The following is a 19,968-nucleotide window of genomic DNA, read 5'->3' on the forward strand; positions in this document are numbered from 1 at the left end:
TTAGGACTAAAATAGCCGCGGGCGCTGGGAAATAAAAACGGAAAGCGCTGGAAAGATTCCGAAGGCCTGGCGGTATCTGCGGCGAGGGAAGCAGGGTTCATGGTTTGAGCCCGTTGTGGCATTTCGGACTCGCAGCGTTAACTCCTGCTTTTGTCTCTCTCGACGCCGTTGCTGCCAGGGCCTCCTGCTGAGTTTTTTTTTCCAGCACTTTGTTTTTTTTTTTCCCCCATTTCGGTTTTGGGTTCGTCAGAAGTGGGCAATCCGGCATCTTAAGTAACTGAGAGGAAGTAAAAGGGATATTATGGTAAAGTTGTGTCAAAATATTTGCTGCCTTGGGCTTTTAATATTTCGAGTATTGAGCTGTAAATCAATAGACAGCCAAGGACACACTGAGGACGGAAACCGTGTTGGTGCACGTTGCTGTGATTTGAGGCTGTACTGGGCAAATCTCAGACCTGTGCCCTCAACTCATTTTTGTATGACCCCATTGAAAAGGCAATGATCTCCCAGAAGGAAAAAAACCAGTAAAAACTGGGAAATAAGAGTACTGGTCCGAACTGGTCTTGTATACCTTAAAATGGAACACCAGTGAAAACTGGGGAATAAGAGTACTGGTCCCAACTGGTCTTGTATACCTTAAAATGGAGGCGGGTGACCAAAGAGGTCGGTTTTAAGGAGCATCTTAAAGGAGGAGAGAGAGAGAGAGGGTGAGAGAAAGGCGGAGAGGTTTAGGGAGGGAATTCCAGAGCTTAGGTCCCGGGCAGCTGAAGGCACGGCCGCCCAATGGTGGAGTGACGGAGATCAGGAGGGGGTTTAGAGGGGGAGAGTGGGAGAGAGGGGGGGAGGGTGAGGGGATGCTCCAGAGGCCGGGAATCGGAGGAGTCCAGAGGTCTCCGAGGGCTGTTAGAATGGAGGAGATTGTGGAGATGGGGAAGGGTTTGGGGGGGTGGTGAGTAGTCGAGGCCATGAAGGGATTATGGAAACAATGGTGAGAGTTTGAAAAGTGCCTGGCCAGGGTCTAGTGTAGGCCAGCGAGCACAGGAGGGCGATGGGTGAGAGGGGTGCAGGGCGCGAGTGAGGACACACGTCGCAGTTTCGGATGACCTCGGCTTCACGGAGGGTGGGACGTCGGAGGCTGGCCAGGAGCGCGTTGGAAAACGCCGAGAGGGGGGGAAGCCGGGATTTCCCGGCCGTCGGACGGGCGGGAACGGCCGCGAATCGGGAGTCCTCCTCCTGCGATCGGGCCATCTCACGCTGGCCGGCTAGCGTGAATCGCGCGCTCCAGCGCTCGGCGCTGCCTGTGCGTGCGGCGTGAGTGTGTGGTTGGTGGGGGGGAGGGAAGGAGGGCGAGCACGGAACTTTCCGTGCGGGTGCGCAGAGCTGCCTCCGGGAGCTGAAGCCTTTCGAACATGGGAAAATAAAGAATTTAAAAATGTTAACGACGTGTCCCCCCTCGACGTGGCTGTGCCACACGAGCAGGGGGGCAGGTTACAAATCACTCTGAAAGATTTTTATTTCCGCAAAAAAAAACCCAAAGGCCGTAGGGTTGGACGGGCAGCGAATAGGTTCATTTAGTGACCGCTCCGATGGCCTCAATCGGCCTGTCCAGTGTCGGCGGGGGCGCTTTGCTGACTCCCGCTGGCGTCCCGCCGACCGGATTACCACTGCGTGCGCGCGGTGACGTCGTCGCGCGCCATTTTACACTCGCTCGGGTCGGGCCTACGCCCGCCCGCCAGACGATGGCCAGTGTTCCGCCCCAGAGGGAACAAAAGCACGAAGGAGGGTTTCAGCAGCTGGTGAGCCGAGACAGGGGGTGTCGTTGGGTGAAAAGAGGGTAACGTTGGCGAAGTGGGTGAGAGGTTAAAAGCTCGTCTCGGGGTCAAACCTGCCGCTGAGGTCTGGATGCATCGAGTGGGGTCCCAATTCCTTATCGGAGGGCGGAAGATGCTGAAGCCAGGCCTAGGCCCTGCATGGTCAAGCTTCAGTTGACGAAAAAAAATATTCATGGGTATTGGGTACGGAAAAATAACTGCAGCTGAGTCGCAGATCAACCATGGCTGAGTGCCAGGGCAAACTCGAGGGTCACAATAGCCCCCCCCTACCGTTCCTGTCTGCCCCTCGAGGCGCGAGGCCGTTCGCAGAACAAGGCAGCCACCGGAGACAGGAGGCAAGAACAGCCGGGGTAAACGAGGGGCTTCCTGTCTGCCTTTGCCGCTTCCAGTCCCGTGGGACAGGGCCTCGAGGTCGTGCGACCCTGGTGGTCTTACTAACAGCGCCCGTGTGTGTCGCTAGTAAGGCAACAGCATCCAAACTAGAATCTTCGAATGGTTACAGCACAGAAGGAGGCCATTTGGCCTGCCTTGTCCCTGCCGGCCTCTCTCTCCAAGAGCAACCTCGCCTAGCCCCACTCCACCGCCCTTTCTCTGCAACCCCCACAAACCTTTCCCCTTCACATTAAGTACTGGATTCCCTTTCGAAAGCCGCAAACGAATCACCCTTCTCCCTCTGGCAGTATTCTCCCCATCTGGACTTCCCCAGCAGCTCATTAGCTGCCAGCTGCTTTGGCCCATGCTGAGCGTTTAAAGGCGCTGTCTAAATGCAGGCTGCTCCTTTTCCGCGCCTGGCAAGGCACTAGGCCGGCCCCGGCCTACTGAAAAAGGCCTAGGGCTAAATAAAAGCTTCTTTCTGCCTTGAGATGTCAAAATGAGATTTGCTGAGGGGCTGTTTTTGCTGCGGTGGGTGTTAAGCTGTGTTAAAACCACGCGCTGCACACATCTGTTAAAATTGATGCTGACGTCTCCTGCCTACTTGACTCTTGACAGTTGTTAGTTACGTCAGCCACAGTCTGAAAAGTGCAACTTCAGGAATCCTCCGCTGTTAAACACGCACCACCTCCCTGATTGCAACCAAGACGCCCATCACGTTATCTCTCAAGATAAAAGCAAAAAAACTGCGGATGCCGAAAATCTGAAACAAAAACAAAAATAGCTGGAAAAACTCAGCAGGCCTGACAGCATCTGCGGAGAGGGACACAGTTAATGTTTCGAGTCCGTATGACTCTTCATCAGGACTGAGGGAATATTGAAATGAGGTGAAATATAAGCTGTTTAAGGGGGGGTGGGACAGGTAGAGCTGGATAGGGGGGCCAGTGATAGGTGGAGGCAAAGAAGAGATTGCCAAAGATGTTATGGAAAAAAGGACAAAGGGGTGTTGACGGTGGTGATATTAGCTAAGGGATGTGCTAATGGGGATATTAAGGGTAGCAAGCTAGTGGCAGATGGCCCTAGTGGGGGTGGGGTGGGGGGAAGGGATCGGAATGGGCTAAAAGGTAGAGATAAAACAATAGATTGAAATAGATTTAAAAATAGGTGGGAAAATAAAAATATATATTTTTTTAAATTATAAATTATTACCTGAAGGCCGCCTTCCAGAATGTCTCCTCACTCTTGGAATTCGCTGGAAGCAGTGCCCAAGCGGATTCACGAGGAAAAACTTTTACGCAGCGAGTGAATAGGGTCTAGGTATTGCTTCCTTATTCGTTCATGGGATGTGGGTGTTGCTGGCTTGGCCCAGCATTTATTGCCCATTCCTAATTGTCCCTCGAGAACGTGGCGGTGAGTTGCCACCTTGAACCACTGCAGTCCCTGTGGTGTAGGTACACCCACAGTGCTGTTAGGGAGGGAGTTCCAGGATTTTGACCCAGCGACAGTGAAGGAACGGCCGATATATTTCCAAGTCAGGATGGTGAGTGGCTCGGAGGGGAACTTCCAGGTGGTGGTGTTCCCATGCGCCTGCTGCCCTTGTCCTTCTAGATGGTAGAGGTCACAGTTTTGGAAGGTGCCGTCTAAGGAGCCTTGCTGCAGTGTATCTTGTAGATGGTACACACACTGCTGCCACTGTGCGTCGGTGGTGGAGGGAGTGAATGTTGAAGGTGGTGGATGGGGTGCCAATCAAGCGGGGCTGCTTTGTCCTGGATGGTGGAGGCAGCTTCAATTGTGGTTTTTGGGGGGGAGATGATGGTGAAATGGTAATGTCACTGGACTAGTAATCCAGGGGCCCAGGCTAATGAGCAGGAATATGGGTTCAAATCCCACCATGGTGGCTGGTAGAATTTAAATTCAATTAATAAATCTGGAATTGAAAGCGAATCTTAGTAATGATGACCATAAAACCAACATTGATTGTCATAAAAAAACCATCTGGTTCACTAATGTCTCTTTAGAGAAGGAAATCAGCCATCCTTACCTGGTCTGGCCTATGTGTGTCTCCAGACCCACAGCGATGTGGTTGACTCTTACGTACCCTCTGAAATGGCCAAGCGAGACACTCAGTTCAAGGGAAATTTGGGGATGGGCAGCAAATTCTGGCCTTGCCAGTGAGGCCCACACCCCATGAAAGAAACCTACAGAGGAAAGAATTGTGGGGCTCTGGGTAAAAGGTGGGAGGGTGAATGGGACGAGCCAACATGGTTTCCTGCAGATCTACAGTTCTACTAATAACTTGACTGGGACAAGAGATGATTGGCATTGTATGATATATACTGAAAAATAGGCTCTGGGATCCTGATAGCAGGTATCCTCCGTGAGATTATAGACCTTATGGTATCTGTAGAGAGCCTGCTGTGGCCGCTCGGTCTCTATTTCTCCTTGTCTGGATGTTTCCTGGGGGGTGGTGGAGGGTAGATTAAAACACTCACAAGGCCGACGGACTCAATGAGCCAGGAAGGATTGTTACAGCACAGAAGGAGGCCATGAGGCACACCTTGTCTGCACCGGCTCTCCCGACTTAGCAATTCACTTTGGGTCATGCCCCCACCGTCTGCCCAGAGCCCTTGCTTTCAAGTAACCGTCTGGTTCCCCTTTGAGTGCCACGATTGGACGGGCATTCCAGACCCCAACCGCTCGTTGAGGGGAGATGGCGGCGTAGTGATCATGTCACTGGGCTAGTAATCCAGAGGCCCTAGGTTAATGCTCTGGGGGACATGGGTTCAAATCCCACCACAGCAGCTGGTGAAATTTAAATTCAGTTAATAAACCTGGAATTATAAAGTTAGTCTCAGTGATGGTGACCATGGCGACCATCATCGATTGTTGTAAAAACCCCATCTGGTTCGCTAACCCCCTTTAGGGAAGGAAATCTGCCGTCCTTACCCGGTCTGGCCCTACATGTGACTCCAGACCCACTCTTAACTACCCTCTGAAATGGCCTCGCAAGCCCCTCAGTTCAAGAGCAATAAGGGATGGGCAACAAGCGCTGGCCTTGCCCACAAGGCCCATAGCCCATGAAAGAATAAAAGCTTGTCTCGTGGAAAGGTTTTTTCTCATGTCGCTTTTGCTTCTTTTGCAAACTACCTTAAACCTGTGCCCTCTCATTCTTGATCCTTCCGCCAATGGGAACAGCTTCTCCCTGTCGACTCTGTCCTCATGATTTTCAATGCCTTTATCAAATCTCCCCTCACCCTTCTCTTCTCCAAGGAAAACAGTCCCGACCTCTCCAATCTATTTTCGTATCCGAAGTTCCTCACCCCTGGAACCATTCTCATGAGTCCTTTCCGCACTCTCTCCAAAGCCTTCACGTCCTTCCTAAAGTGCGGTGCCCAGAACTGGATGCAATACTCCAGCTGAGGCTGAACCAGTGTCTTATACAAGTTCAACATAACTCCATTGCTCTTGTACTATTTGCTTTTATTAATAAATCCGAGGATACTGTTGGATCCTCGTCACCAGTTTGTTAGGATGTATGGATCTGGGCTGCATGTTCGTTGCGGGCTGGCTGAGTTGGTACAATAGACAGAGTTGACCAGCAGACACTTCTTAGGTGGAACGCGTTCTGTTTATTTACAGAGGTACTCAGCAGTTACACTTGTGCGCTTTCAACTCAAACCCTATCTCCATACTTCTGACTACTAACATAACAACATAAAAAATAGGAGCAGAAGTAGGCCATTCGGCCCCTCTCCGCCCTTCAATAAGATCATGGCTGGTCTGTTTGTTTTTCGAGTTCCACATTCCCATCTACCCCCCCGATGACCTTTGATCCCCTTGCCTAACAAGAATCTATCTACCTCCGCCTTAAAAATATTCAGTGACTCCCCCTCCACCGCCTTCTGAGGCAGAGAGTTCCAAAGTCGCACAACCCTCTGAGAGAAAAAATTTCTCCTCATCTCCGTCCTAAACGGGCGACCCCCTAATTTTAAAACAGTGACCCCCTAATTCTGGACTCACCCACAAGACGAAACATCCTTTCCAAGTCCACCTTGTCAAGACCGTTCAGGATCTTATACACGTCAATCAAATCACCCCTCACTCTTCTAAACTCCAGTGGAAACAAGCCCAGTCTGTCCAACCTTTCCTCATAAGACAACCCGCTCATTCCAGGTATCAATCTAGTAAACCTCCTCTGAACCACCTCCAGTGCAGACTAACGACAGACTACTGACTACAGAGGTAGCCCGCGCTACTCCTTTATTGGTTACATAAGATCATGTGATCTTCCTTTATAATGTCAATTAACACAGATACTGTAAGTATAGGAAACGGGAGGTAGGGAAAGCGATGGAGAAAGGAGAATATGAATGAAGATTTGAAAAGAGGACAATAGGAAGGGGAGGTTAGCAGGGTGTATCAACATCATTCTCATTGGTAGATTGTGCTATCCATTTTTAGCCACTGTGGCTTAATAGAGTTCAAATACACAGACTGGGGTTGTATTCCCTTGAATTTCGAATGTTATTGGCTGATCTGATTGAAGTTTTTAAGATATTAAGGGGAGCTGATTGAGTAGGGCTGGTCTTGTGGCGCAGTGGGGGTGCGTCTTAGCCAGGAACTCAGGGTTCAAACCCTACACCCGGACCCGGTGGTCAAGGAAGGTGTGTCCATAATGCGGCCAAGCGGGTAGAAAGTCAACGTGTGAGATCCTTCCAACACACGCCAATGGCAGGCAGTAAGAGCAGGAGGGCATTCCTGGTCAGCCCATGTGGGAGGCAACTTTGCCAAGCATAACCATAACCATGGACCCGTGCCACAAGACCAGCCTTACTCTATCAGCTTCCCTTTAAAACTTCAATCAGATTAGCCTTCTAAATTTGAGGGGTAACAACCCCAGTTGGCATTGTTGCCAATGCCTGCTTAGACCCAAAGAGAGATCAAGAGGAAACTATTGGCATCCGCTAAAAAAAATAACATAGGCAGCCATGCCTCCTGGAGGCCCTAAGCTCTGGAATTCTCTCTCTCTCTCTCTCCTCCTTAAAACCCACCTCTTTGACCGAGCTTTTGGTCACATGCCCCTCGTATCTCCTCATGTGTCACGGGGTCAAATTCTGCATAATAACACTCCTTGGGATGTTTCACTAGGGCTCTATGTGGATATAACTTGTTAAGTCCTCCTTTTTATCTTTTTAACTTTTCTAAACTATTTCATTGGCTATGTAAACAGAACAGTATTTCTATCTATAGTTCACTATCCTGAGCATCAGTAATATTGATTATTCTGAAAGGAGCTTGGCTTTTCCTTGGAAGCGAGGTTTAGGCTTGACCTAATTGAATTCCTCCCAGGTCTCAAAAAGAAAGGATTGATAGTTTGTGCAGATCCACACACTGCACAGTTCAAATCCCAGAGGGCATAGATTAAGAATTAAGATGTTACCAGAGTGAAACAAAGTCAGCAAATAACAAAAGACCTGCGTTTATATATAACCTTCCACAACCTCAGGACGTCCCGAAGCGCTCTCCAACCAGTGAGGTGCCTTTGGAGTGCGGTCACTGTTGTGACGTGGGGAACGTTAGCAGTGCACAGCAAGCTCCCGCGAACAGTACTGTGGTAGCGGCGCAGATAATCTGCTTTAGTGATATCGGTTAAGGCACGAATATGATCCCAGGAATAGACAGGCCTTGCCTCTGTGCTGGTTATCGATTTTTTTGCCAGGTAGTTCTGTGGTTTCGGATTGCACAGGCCCATTCCCGAGCCCCCACCACACAAGGTGCCCAACCATCCCATGTTTGACGTGATTGTCCCGGTGTTGGTGTGTTGCTGGACCTATTTCCCTTAGCAGAGCTGCCAATAACCAGGAGGCGTAGGGTTAAAATAATTGGTAGAAGGATTAGGGGGGGGGGTAGTTGAGGGGAGAGTTTGTGTACAGATCAAGAGTGTAAGTGAGTTTGAGTATGAGTGTGAGTGTGTACAGATCATGAGTGTGAGTGTGTCCGGATCGTGAGTGTGCGTGTGTGTGTGTGTACGGAATTTGAGTGTGCAAACTTGGCTCCGATGCCTCCCAAGGTCAAACAGCCGGAGATGCTCACACAAGAACGGGCTGCTGATCCCGCTCATCCCGCTCGCGGGTGAGGTTCCCCGTAAAGTGCCAAGGCCGCTTGGCCTTTTCACCCCGCCCCCCCCACCCCGCCCCACCAACCGTTAGTCAATGGCCATAATAGGCCTTTCAATTATCGAAATATCACTGCGCGCCATTTTACCCCCGGGCGTGCGCCCACGTGCCGAGGGTAAAATTCTTCCCACGGACGTGCATTTCGAGTGTAATAGGGACGAGTAATAAAAGCTGGCCTAGCCAGTGCAAAGGGCTACGGAACAGGAGCTGGGGTTTGGGATTGGATGGAATGGCCCCTCTTCAGCCGGGAGTGGGTATGACGGGCTGAAAGGCCTCCTCCTGTCTCCCAGATGTTCCAACGTTTCTAAGCGAGCTGGCAGCCCCTTTTAACACTGCCCTGCTTTGATTTTTTTTTATTCCCGTTGAAGTCTGTCAATGATTGATGTTATCGCCGAAGGCTATGATCTGTCAAGGCCGTACACTGGCACGCTCGATTATGGGCACATCGCAAGTGAATCTGATGCCGTGCTCACGTGTGTTGCCCACACACCCACTCCTCGTAGGGAGAGAGTTTAGACGTGGGGATTGGAGCCCTGGTAGACTCAAAACTCCCTCTTGGGCCCCCGCTTTCGCCCAGGGACCTAAGTCAGGGGTGACCTGACTGCCCCCGGAATATCCTGGAACGTCCTGTAATCCAGGTTTTTATCCCCGTGTCTCGAGTCGGGCCTTCCCGGGAGGGGTTCGGCCCCGGGGTATTTGCGTTAACTCGATGCATTTCTATGTGGGTCTCATCTCTGCGCTGTAAATTTTCTTTTTAGTTCATTCGCAGGATGTGGGCGTCGCTGGCCGGGCCCAGCGTTTATTGCCCATCCCCGAGTTGCCCCTTGAGAAGGTGGTGGTGAGCCGCCTTCTTGGACCGCTGTGGTGTAGGTACACCCGCAGTTAGGGAGGGAGTCTCCGGACTCTGACCCAGCGACTGTGAAGGAACGGCCGACATATTTCCAAGTCAGGATGGCGTGTGGCTTGGAGGGGAGGGTGTGTGGGTTTTGGAAATGCAATGCTGTACTGACCAACTGGCTTGCCATAGTCATGTGACTCTGCCTCTTGGGCCAGACATCTTAGGTCAGTTCAATAAAGTCCCTCACGAAGAAGTACAGCTGTCCTTATACATGAAACACCCAGGGTCCTGTGGACCATAGAAAAGTTACGGCACAGAAAGAGGCCGTTCAGCCCATCGTGCCTGTGCTAGCTGAAAAGAAAACTAGCCACCCATTCTAACCTGACCTTCCAGCACCCGGTCCATTGTCTTGCGTGTCCACGAAGACTCCTGTTCCATTGAGCAGCTCTTCGTCACCACTTGCGTTGGTCACACTGTCCTGGTAACATCTTGCAGGAAAAAGTTGCCCTGACTCCATTTAGCGCCTTGTTGATTCTGCAAATCATTAGAAGCTAGGAGCAGGAGTAGGCCATTCGGCCCTTCGAGCCTGCTCCGCCATTCATTATGATCGTGGCTGATCATCCAACTCAATAGCCTGCTCCCGCTTTCTCCCCATACCCTTTGATCCCTTTTGCCCCCAAGAGCTCTATCTAACTCCTTGAGGACATTATCCTTGTGGCTCCTGTTGTCAGGGCACACTTTTTTTAAAATTCATGGGATTTTGGGTGTTGCTGGTCAGGACAGCCTTTATTGGGGACGTGGGGAAGATGTTTCCATTAGTAGGAGAGACTAGGACCCGAGGGCACAGCCTCAGAGTAAAGGGAAGACCTTTTAGAACACAGATGAGGAGAAACTTCTTTAGCCAGAGAGTGGTGAATCTATGGAATTCATTGCCACAGAAGGCTGTGGAGGCCAAGTCATTGAGTGTATTTAAGAACGAGATAGATAGGTTCTTGATTGGTAAGGGGATCAAAGGTTACAGGGAGAATGGGGTTGAGAAACTTATGAGCCATGATTGAATGGCAGAGCAGACTCGATGGGCTGAATGGCCTCATTTCTGCTCCTATGTCTTATGGTCTTATTGCCCATCCCTAATTCAGGGAGCAGTTAAGAGTCAACTACATTTCTGTGGGTCTGGAGTCACATGTAGGTCAGACCAGCTAAGGATAGCAATTTCCTTCCCTAAAGGGTATTAGTGAACCAGATGGGGTTTTTTTTTAAATGACAATCATTTCATGGTCATCATTAGACTTTTAACTCCAGATATTTTATTGGATTCAAATTCCACCATCTGTTGTGGATGGGATTTGAACCCAGGTCCCCAGAGCATTACCCTGGTTCTCTAGATTACCAGTCCAGTGATAATACCACTACGCCAACACCTCCCCTTTACATTGGGCCACTTGACACTCTGACATCGCAAGACTAGGCTCATCTCGTACCCACCCACTCCCGCCCCACCACCCCACCCCCTCCACCCCCCACCCCAAACCCCCTGGACCCCAGGTTTTGAGGCCCCCACCCATGATTGGCCAGTGGCGACGCCCCAGTTGACAACCGGCAAACCCCAGCAAAGCCGACACCAAAGCAAAATTCCGCAGGGGCCGGTCAACCCGAGATAAAAACCGGACAATGCCGGAAACTCTCAGCAGGTCAAAGCGACATTGTGGGGGGGGTGGGGAGAGGGGGAAACCACAGTAACGCTTCAGGGTGGCGAGTTTTCACCAGAAGCGGGAAAAAGTAATGATGTAACAGGTTTCAAAGTAAATACAGGGGCGGGGAGGGGGGAGGGAGGGGAATAAAGAACAAAAAAGGGGAGTGTTTGTGATAGGGCGGAATGCAGGAGATTGAAGGACAGAGGGGATGATGGGTCAAGGCAAGAGGAGGTGTCAGTGGGATGGGGTGTAGAGGAGGTGTGAATGGCAACGGCAGAATCACCCCCAGCGAGGGAACAAATAGGAGCGGCGGTTTATGATCTGAAGTTGTTGACTTCGGCGTTGAGTCTGGGAGGCTGCAAAAGATGAGGCGCTGTTCCTCAGGCTCGTGTTGAACTTCGTCTGAGCCGTCTTGGTTGGGGGCGGGGGGGGCGAGGACAGGGAGGTCAGGCTGCCTGCGGGCCGGAGAAGGAGAACGGGAGGCTAAATTCCACCCCCCCATTTCCTGAACGCTAGACTTTTGGCTGGTGTTTGGGCCATTTTCATTTATTCCTCCTCTAGACCCATCTTTTGCTTCTTTCTTTACCCCAATATCACCTCCCAGTAGCAAAAAAACTAGTTGGGACCAGTACTCTTATTTCCCAGTTTTTACTGGTGTTCCATTTTAAGGTATACAAGACCAGTTCGGACCAGTACTCTTATTTCCCAGTTTTTGCTGGTGTTCCATTTTAAGGTATACAAGACCAGTTCGGACCAGTACTCTTATTTCCCAGTTTTTACTGGTGTTCCATTTTAAGGTATACAAGACCAGTTCGGACCAGTACTCTTATTTCCCAGTTTTTACTGGTGTTCCATTTTAAGGTATACAAGACCAGTTCGGACCAGTACTCTTATTTCCCAGTTTTTACTGGTGTTCCATTTTAAGGTATACAAGACCAGTTCGGACCAGTATTCCTAATTCTAAGTTTTTTTTCACCCTGGGGCCATACTGTCACCCCTTTTGTCCTCTAACCTCTCCTGTCTTCCCACCCTCATCACCCTTTCTTGTTCTTTCCTCTCCTCCCCCCTCTCCCTGGCTCTGGACTTGTTTAAAAACATGGTGCCCCCCTCAGACATTTCCCCGGCTCTGACAAAAGGCCATTAGGCTGAACTGTTCCACTCTGTTTCTCTCTCCGCAGATGCTGTCAGATGCGCTGAGTGTTTCCAGCATTTGCTGTTTTCATTTCCTGCTCTGTCCGCCTAGTTTTCCTAAATGTTATGTTCCTCGCTCTGAGATGCAGAATCAGCAAAGTTGAACACTGTGGTTTCTGATGCTCAGTGCTGTTTGATGCAGTAGCATGCTATGTCTAATTATTGTCCCCTTTTCTTCCTCCCTCTGCTGCTCTACACCTCTTTACCTGCCAGCAGAAGACCACATGATTGAAGGTGAGTACTGCTGCTTGAATATCTCCATGTCTGTATGTGCTGTTAGTTATGTTATTGTAGGTGTGTCTTCTGGTTAATGAGGAATGGTGAAGAGGCTCTTCTGATTGAAGACATCAGAATGGTGGATCGCGTTGGTCTCTATTCTCATTTAAAGTCAAAATGCCACTCACTAGTGAAAATAAACTTGCATCGGCATATACATCGCTAAACTACCGTCCTTTGCACAGCATGCACACTGGTATCTGCGCGCACCTGTGTGACTATGTAGACAGAGAGAAGGGACCACATATACACACACAACACACACACACACATATATACTAATACAAACCCACACACGTACACACACACACAGACACAAACACAAACACACATGCACAAACACACACACACACACACACACACACATATATACTAACACAAACCCACACACGTACACACACACAGACACAAACACACATGCACAAACACACACACACACACACACACACACACATATATACTAACACAAACCCACACACGTACACACACACAGACACAAACACACATGCACAAACACACACACACAAACGCTCACACATATACAAAAACACATACACACATATACACAAATACACACACATTCACACGCATATATACAAACACAAACCCACACACACATACACACACTTACTCACACACACACATACACAAACACACAGACACAAACACATGCGCACAAACACTCACACACGCGTACACAAACGCTCACACATATACAAAAACACACACACACATATACACAATTGCATGCATATATACAAACACAAAAACAAACACACGCACACATACATCGACACATACACACACATATACACAAATGCTCACATACACACACACACAAATACACACACACTCTCACACACACACACACACACACAGACACACACACACACACAGACACACACACACACAGACACAGACACACACACAGACACACACACAGACACACACACACACACAGACACAGACACACACACAGACACACACACACACACACACAGTCCTCAGTTTGCTCCTTTTGGATCAGGGGCGCAGACAGTGAGGTTTTGAGGCCTGCCTGGCCCACAGAAAACACAGTGTTTGTGGGGTGAGGTTGGTGGGAGGGGGTGAGGGCCGTAGTGTCAAGGATGGTTATGAAAGCCCAGCTGTGAAACTTGGGCAAGTCTACATTCGTCATCCGGGGTGGGGTGGGTTGGGGGAAGAGGAGATCAGGAGATTGGGGGTGGGGGGAGGTGGTGGGGAATGAGCAGCCTTGAAATGATGTAAAACGTCAGCACCTCAGCTTTAAAACTCTCCTTTAAAGAGGTAACCGGCCTCCGGCTCGGCCATTTTAGGCCCGTGCGTGTACAAATGTTCTTACCCCTTGTCCTGACGCGTTGTGCCTTGTCGCCAGGAGCGACGCCATTTTGTTCCCTTTAACATGACGAGTTGGAAAAATAACTAAGGGTTTGTTTTTTTTATTTATTCCTCAAACGATCGGCTTTTTACCCAGGGGGCCAGGGGCTGGCGACCAGTCCGAAGTGACACCTGCCCCCCCTTGCGTTTCAAAGGCCCCGTTGCATTGCCCCAGGAACGTTTGGGGGTGGGGGGGCGTGATTTTCCCGGCCTTGCCGCCGACGGGCATCGTGCCTGGGCAGGGCGGGGAAAATTCGACGGAGCGGCAGAAGGCCCCGTCGGCTTGGCGGGGAGGCGGTGGGGGGAGGGGAGGGGGGGTGGGGGTGGGGGGGAAGGTTGGGGGGGTGCGGGAATTCCCGTCCCCTCGGCAGTCCGGTCCGGAAAATCCCGCCCTCGACGATGACCTCACCACCCCCCCCTCCCCTTCCCACCAACCAATAGCGGCTGGGCCGAAAACCCCGGGCGTTGACCACTGAGCGCAGGAGTTGGACATTTAGTCGGGGATTGACCTTCACGGCCCCATTTCTTGCCGCTTCCGCTTGACCTGTACCCGCGGCCACCCCGTGCCGGGTATAAGTTGATTCGGGGGCCCAGAATTTCCTGGAATGTTTTGGCTTTGAAGGATTTTTAGCCTTAACGAAAGGACGGAGAAGGCGCACTCCCCACCAACCCCCAGCTCCAGCCCCCTCGAGCGCCACCGGCCCGCCAGCGCCGTCCCTCCGCGGCGGTGCCCCCCACCCCCCGCCCCCTCCCGCATGGCAGGACGCGCGGGGCTTCCGCCGCAGCGGGGGAGGCCGGGATTGGCTGGCGCTGGGGGGGCTCTGTGAATCGCTCGGGCGCAGGCCGGCGAGAGGGCCTCGGGCATTTTGGGGGTGGGGGGGTGGGGGGGGGGGCGCGAGTCACCAGCGGCAAAAAAAAAGACCGCGTGCAAGTTTCGGCAGACAGACACATTCCAGACGCTGTACTTGTGGGCGGAATTTTCCAGATCCCCGCATCACCCCCCACCCCTCCACCCCTTGCCAACCGTGGTGCGTTTAAAGGGGGGGGGGGCGGCGGTATGCCCCACATCCCCCACCCCCCCACCCCCCCCACCCCCCCACCCCCGCCTGGTTTCCCCCAGCTCCGGCCCCAGAGCGCGGCCGGACCCGAACGCGGAAGCGCAAAATGTCGGACCCGCCCTGGGGACACCAAGGCCGAGGGAGGCTCACGGGAGGGGAGGCGGAGGCCTCCGGCAGGGCGGACGCTGGAGCACCGCGTGCGGCAGCGGGCAAGCAGGGGCGCCGACGGCGCTGCTCTTCCGGACTCCTGGACCCCACCCCTGTGACGGGACTGAGCCCCGCAGTGGGAAAAGTTCAGCCTGTCTCCCCTCACCCGTCACATTTTGCTCCGTAATGTTCTCGCGAAGAGCCTTGGGACGTTTTTTGTTAGGTGATATATAAATGCAAATTGTCGTGAACAACAGGAAAGGCACTTGCCCCCTGACCTGCTGAGCGTTTGCAGCATTAGCCGCGACCTTATTTTGTATTTCTAACAGGACCAGACAGGGTAGAGGCAGGAAGGATGTTCCCGATGGTGGGGGGAGTCCAGAACCAGGAGGTCACAGTCTGAGGATACGGGGTAGACCATTTAGGACTGAGATGAGGAGAAATTTCTTCACCCAGAGAATGGAATTCGCTACCACAGAAAGTAGCTGAGGCCAAAACATTGTATGTTTCCAAGAAGGAGTTGGATAGAGCTCTTGGGGGGGGCGAAAGGGATCAAAGGGTACGGGGAGAAAGCGGGAGCAGGGCTATTGAGTTGGATGATCAGCCACGATCATAACGAATGGCGGAGCAGGCTCGAAGGGCCGAATGGCCTCCTCCTGCTCCTAGTTTCTGTTTCTGGCGTCTGCCATGTTTCGTTTCTGTACACCTCGTTGTTGCTGACGGAACTTGTACCCCACCCGGCCCCACAATGTTGGGGGTCAAGCGTAGCCTTCGCTGCTCATTCTCGAGCTTCACCCTGAACCTTCCTGGCCGGAATGGCTTTGCCCCAGAGTGCCCAACGCCCTTTGCCAAATTTTGGCCTGGTTCTTTGGTTTGGCTGCTTTAGGTCAGTGGAGAAGCCGTCATGCGTTAAAGTAAGAGGAGATGCTGTCCCACTGGTACTGTCACTAGACCTAGTCATCTAGAGGCTCCAGGTTAATCCTCTGGGAGATGTGGGTTCAAATCCCACCATGACAGCTGAATTTAAATTCATTTCATCAATCTGGGATATAACGCTGGCTTCAGTGATGGTGACCATGGCAACCATCATCGATTGTTATAAAAACCCCATCTGGTTCACTAACATCCCCTTGAGGGGAAGGAAATCTGCTGTCCTTTCCCGGTCTGGGCCTACACGTGACTCCAGACCCCCACCGCAAAGCGTTTGGCTCTGCCCTATGAAATGGCCGAGAGAGACACTCAGTTCAAGGGCACGAGCGAGTTTATGTCCCGCACCCCCCCCATTAAAAAAAATATATATATTTTTTAAAAAGTAGCCTTCCAAGGGCAATATTGAGATTGTTTAATTTTTTTTCCCCCATCGCTTAGAAGCCACCGACCGTTGCTGTCTGTGTAAATATGAGACGGTCCCTAATAAATCCAATCGGGAATTCAGGGGAAACCTCTTTACCCAGAGCGTGGGGAGAATGTGGAACTCGCACCTCCCCCGCACACAGGGAGAGGTTGAGGGGAATAGAAAATGGCACAAAGTGATTTGCTCGCTGGTGCAGACACGATGGGCTGAATGGCCTCCCTTCCCCGCTGTGAAAATTAAAAGAATATCCCGATCCCGTTACCCGGTGGGTCGGGAGAATGTGGAACTTTCAACCACAGGGGGAGCGACCGAGGGTGATGGCCTCAATGCACCTAACGGGGGCGGGGGGGTGGGGGGGAGGGGGAAGGAAGCTGGACAAACAAACGAGGGAGAAAGGGAGTAGGAGGACGTGTTGATGGGGCGGGGGGGAGGTGGGGTGAGGAGGAGGAGGTGGGGAGGCTCGTGTGGAGCTCGAACACCGGCGCGGTAGCCGATGGGCCGAACGGCCCGCCTCTCTGGCTGTGTAAACACCGCGCCGCCAACGCGTGGCGTGCGTTCGCTGGCCTCCTGGGGCGCAGCGCCAACCTCACACGACGCAGAGGGGCCGCGGCAGTCGACCACGTCGGAAGATATCGAAAGCGACCGAAGGGCTAATGGAAAGGCGCGGACGGACCAAAGCGAAGCTGGCTTCGAGCTGGGAAAAAAGCGAGGCGATCAAAACCTTGCCTCACCCCTTCAGCGGCCGTCTGTTCTTGGCATTGGTATTCAGTCGGTCACCTTTGACCCTCCTCCCCTGCATTTGGAATTCCCCAGTTGTCTTGTCGTATCTAATCTTTCTAGGCCTGTGTCGTACAGCCGGTCCCTTATCAAACACAGCGCAGGGCTATCTGGGGAACGTCACGGGGAAGACAGATAAGCGCATCGACTCAGACAGAATATTGAGCAAGCTGGCTCCTGAAAAGCAATCCCCTCCCCCTCCTCCCCCTCCCCCCTTCCCCTCCCCCCCGAGGATTATAGTCCAACTTTAGGTTTAACACACCATAGGGCCTTTCACTTCAGCTGGAGCCTGAACTGTTCTGGGAGAGGCCCTTGTGACGTTAGGGAGCGATGGCGGCCTGGCTGTACGGTAATCCAGAGGAGCCCAGGCTAATCCTCTGGAGGGGGGAGGGGGGCGGACGCGGGTTCAAATCCCACCATGGCAGCTGGTGGACTTTAAGTTCAATCCGTTAAAAAATTAGCGTAAAGCTACTCTCCGTCACGGTGACCATGACAACGACCGTCCGTCGTTGTTAAAAACCCATCTGGTTCACTCACATCCCCCCCCCTTTTTAGGGAGGGACATCGGCCGCCCTTACCCCGGTCTGGGCCTACACGCGACTCCGGACACCACGGCGACGGTGGTTGACGCTTACCCCCACCTGAAATGGCCCGAGCGAGACACTCAGTTCGAGGGGCAATGAGGGACGGGCAACGAACGTTGGCCTTGCCAGCGACGCCCACGTCCCCGCGAAAGGATAGAAACAAAACCGAGTGCCCATCACGGACCGAATCGACTGTAAGATTCTCAAAACCTTGCGGCGTGAGCTCACAGGGGGTTTTAATGAGACAGCGTCTTTTCCCCCCTCCTCCCCCACCCTGTCACGACCCCCCTCAGGATCTTCCACGTTTCAATCAAGCCGCCTCTTACTCTTCCAAACTCCAGCGGACGCAAGCCCAGCCTGTCCCGCCCGTTCCTCATAAGGACAACCCGCCAATGGCTGAAACGCGTTGCTATTCCCTGCACCATGTCCGCCTTTTCTTTCAAATGTAAAGTCAAATACCATCCCGCTGTTTTCTCTTACGCAACCTGTGACCTGCGTGGTTTTGCGAACAGAAATGTGCGGCTTCCCTTTTCAGTCGGGATGTGTTTGCTGCCGATTACGTCGGTGGTTTTCTGCGCACAGGCCCGTGTGTGTGTAGATGGGCCTCGGCAGCCATCTTGTGTGGCCTCCTTGCGTTGGCAGGGGAGACAGTCCCTGTTGCCCGGCTCTTGTTCTTTAATCCCCACCCCCCCACCTCTTCAGCTCTGCCCCCTGTAAGCCTCTGTAGCCAGAGAATTTGGGGCTGGCCTTGTGAATAAGGCCCGGACCCAAGACTGAGATAAGCAGGCGCCCCTCGGAACACAGCCCAGCTCTCCTGTGCCTCTGGGACAGACGGAGAGAGCTATCGAACCTGATGTCAGGATAACTCCGGCGTTTCAGCTAGAATATTTAGACGGAGCTTTCCCTCAGGAAGTTGAAGAGATGGGTTAGAGCCCACGGGTTGTTTGGAAGGAGGTCACCAGCTATTTTGCCTTATTTCCCAAGGTGTATGGAATTCATTGCCACAGAAGGCTGTGGAGGCCAGGTCATTGAGTGTATTTAAGACCGAGATAGATAGGTTCCTGATTGGTAAGGGGATCAAAGGTTACGGGGAGAAGGCGGGAGAATGGGGTTGAGAAACTTATCAGCCGTGATTGGATGGCGGAGCAGACTCGATGGGCCGAATGGCCTAATTTCTGCTCCTATGTCTTGTGGTGTTACCATAGGCGATGCCCTGGGCAGTCAATGTGCTTCAATCAGGAGGGAATGGGATCTTCTCAGCTTCTCTTCCCTTCCTTTCCCTCCTCTGCCCCCATCCGTTCTCCTCGTCCTCGTGAGGTTGAGGCTGGGAGACGTGCCGCTGTGAACCGGGCCCTGATGTTGGCAGGTGATGCGGCCAGTGGCCCGTTACCCTCCCCCTCCCCCCCCGCCCCGGCTCCCCCGCGCAATGCGGTGCCGCGCGTTCGGGCAGGAGCAGCGTGAGCACCGGAAGAAGCAAAGGAAGTCCTGCGTTTCTGTAGCGCCTTTTACCGCCTCAGGAAGCCCCCCCCACCCCACCCCCACCGCCACCACCCCCTTACAAAGCACTTCACAACCAATGCAGCGCTTTCGAGGCGTTAACTCCCTGCTGTGAAGCCGGGAATGGGGCAGGCCACCTGCGCACAGCAAGATCCCACGAGCAGCGGTGCGTTAATCACCCAGCGCTTTGGTTGCTGAGAAAAAGAGACGCGTCGAAGCTTTTCGAAGTCTCGCGCTCATCGGGACCCTTGGCACTCCGATTGGCAGAGGCTTTGCAGTTAACTGTCGGTCACCAGCACTGGTGCATTCTCCATGGCAACACCTCCACCAATCAGAGCCCACTTGCCAACCAATCAGCACTGTCTTCAAATATAGTGGAAACTGTTGTTTTCCCCTCATATTCTTGCGAATATTCCTGATGAGTGCAAGACCAAAAGTTTTGACATGTCCCCTTTTTTCAGTGATACTCGAGCTCTGGACTGCCGAGCGATTTTGGTGGAGGGGGTAAAGATTGCCAGAGGGAACTCCCATGCCCTTCTTCCAACAGGGGCTGTGGGAACTCGCACATCCACCCAAGAGGGCAGACAGAGCCCCAGCTGAGCCATCTCATCGAAAAAAAGCAAAGCGGCACCTCCGACAGCACGGCACTCCCTCAGCACTGCGCTGGAAGTGCCGGCCGAGATTATTGCGCTCAGGGCCCTGGTGTGGGGCTTTGAATCCCTCCGCTCCCCACCCCCCCAGCCCACCATCTCCTGGGTCAACATCGAAGCGCAGTTG

General features: G+C 52.5%; 1 protein-coding gene across 1 annotated transcript in view; it reads left to right on the forward strand.

Annotated features, from left to right (window-relative positions):
- Positions 1-19,968, forward strand: part of nrxn2b (neurexin 2b) — a 1,731,499-nt gene that overhangs the window by 92,172 nt on the left and 1,619,359 nt on the right. Inside the window, exon 2 of the mRNA XM_078532738.1 lies at positions 12,317-12,337. Coding sequence (XP_078388864.1) covers positions 12,317-12,337 — 21 coding nt within the window. The remainder of the gene's footprint in view (positions 1-12,316; positions 12,338-19,968) is intronic.

The sequence above is a fragment of the Cetorhinus maximus genome, chromosome 31, assembly GCF_964194155.1.
Source record: "Cetorhinus maximus chromosome 31, sCetMax3.hap1.1, whole genome shotgun sequence".
NCBI classification, from domain to species: Eukaryota; Metazoa; Chordata; class Chondrichthyes; order Lamniformes; family Cetorhinidae; genus Cetorhinus; species Cetorhinus maximus.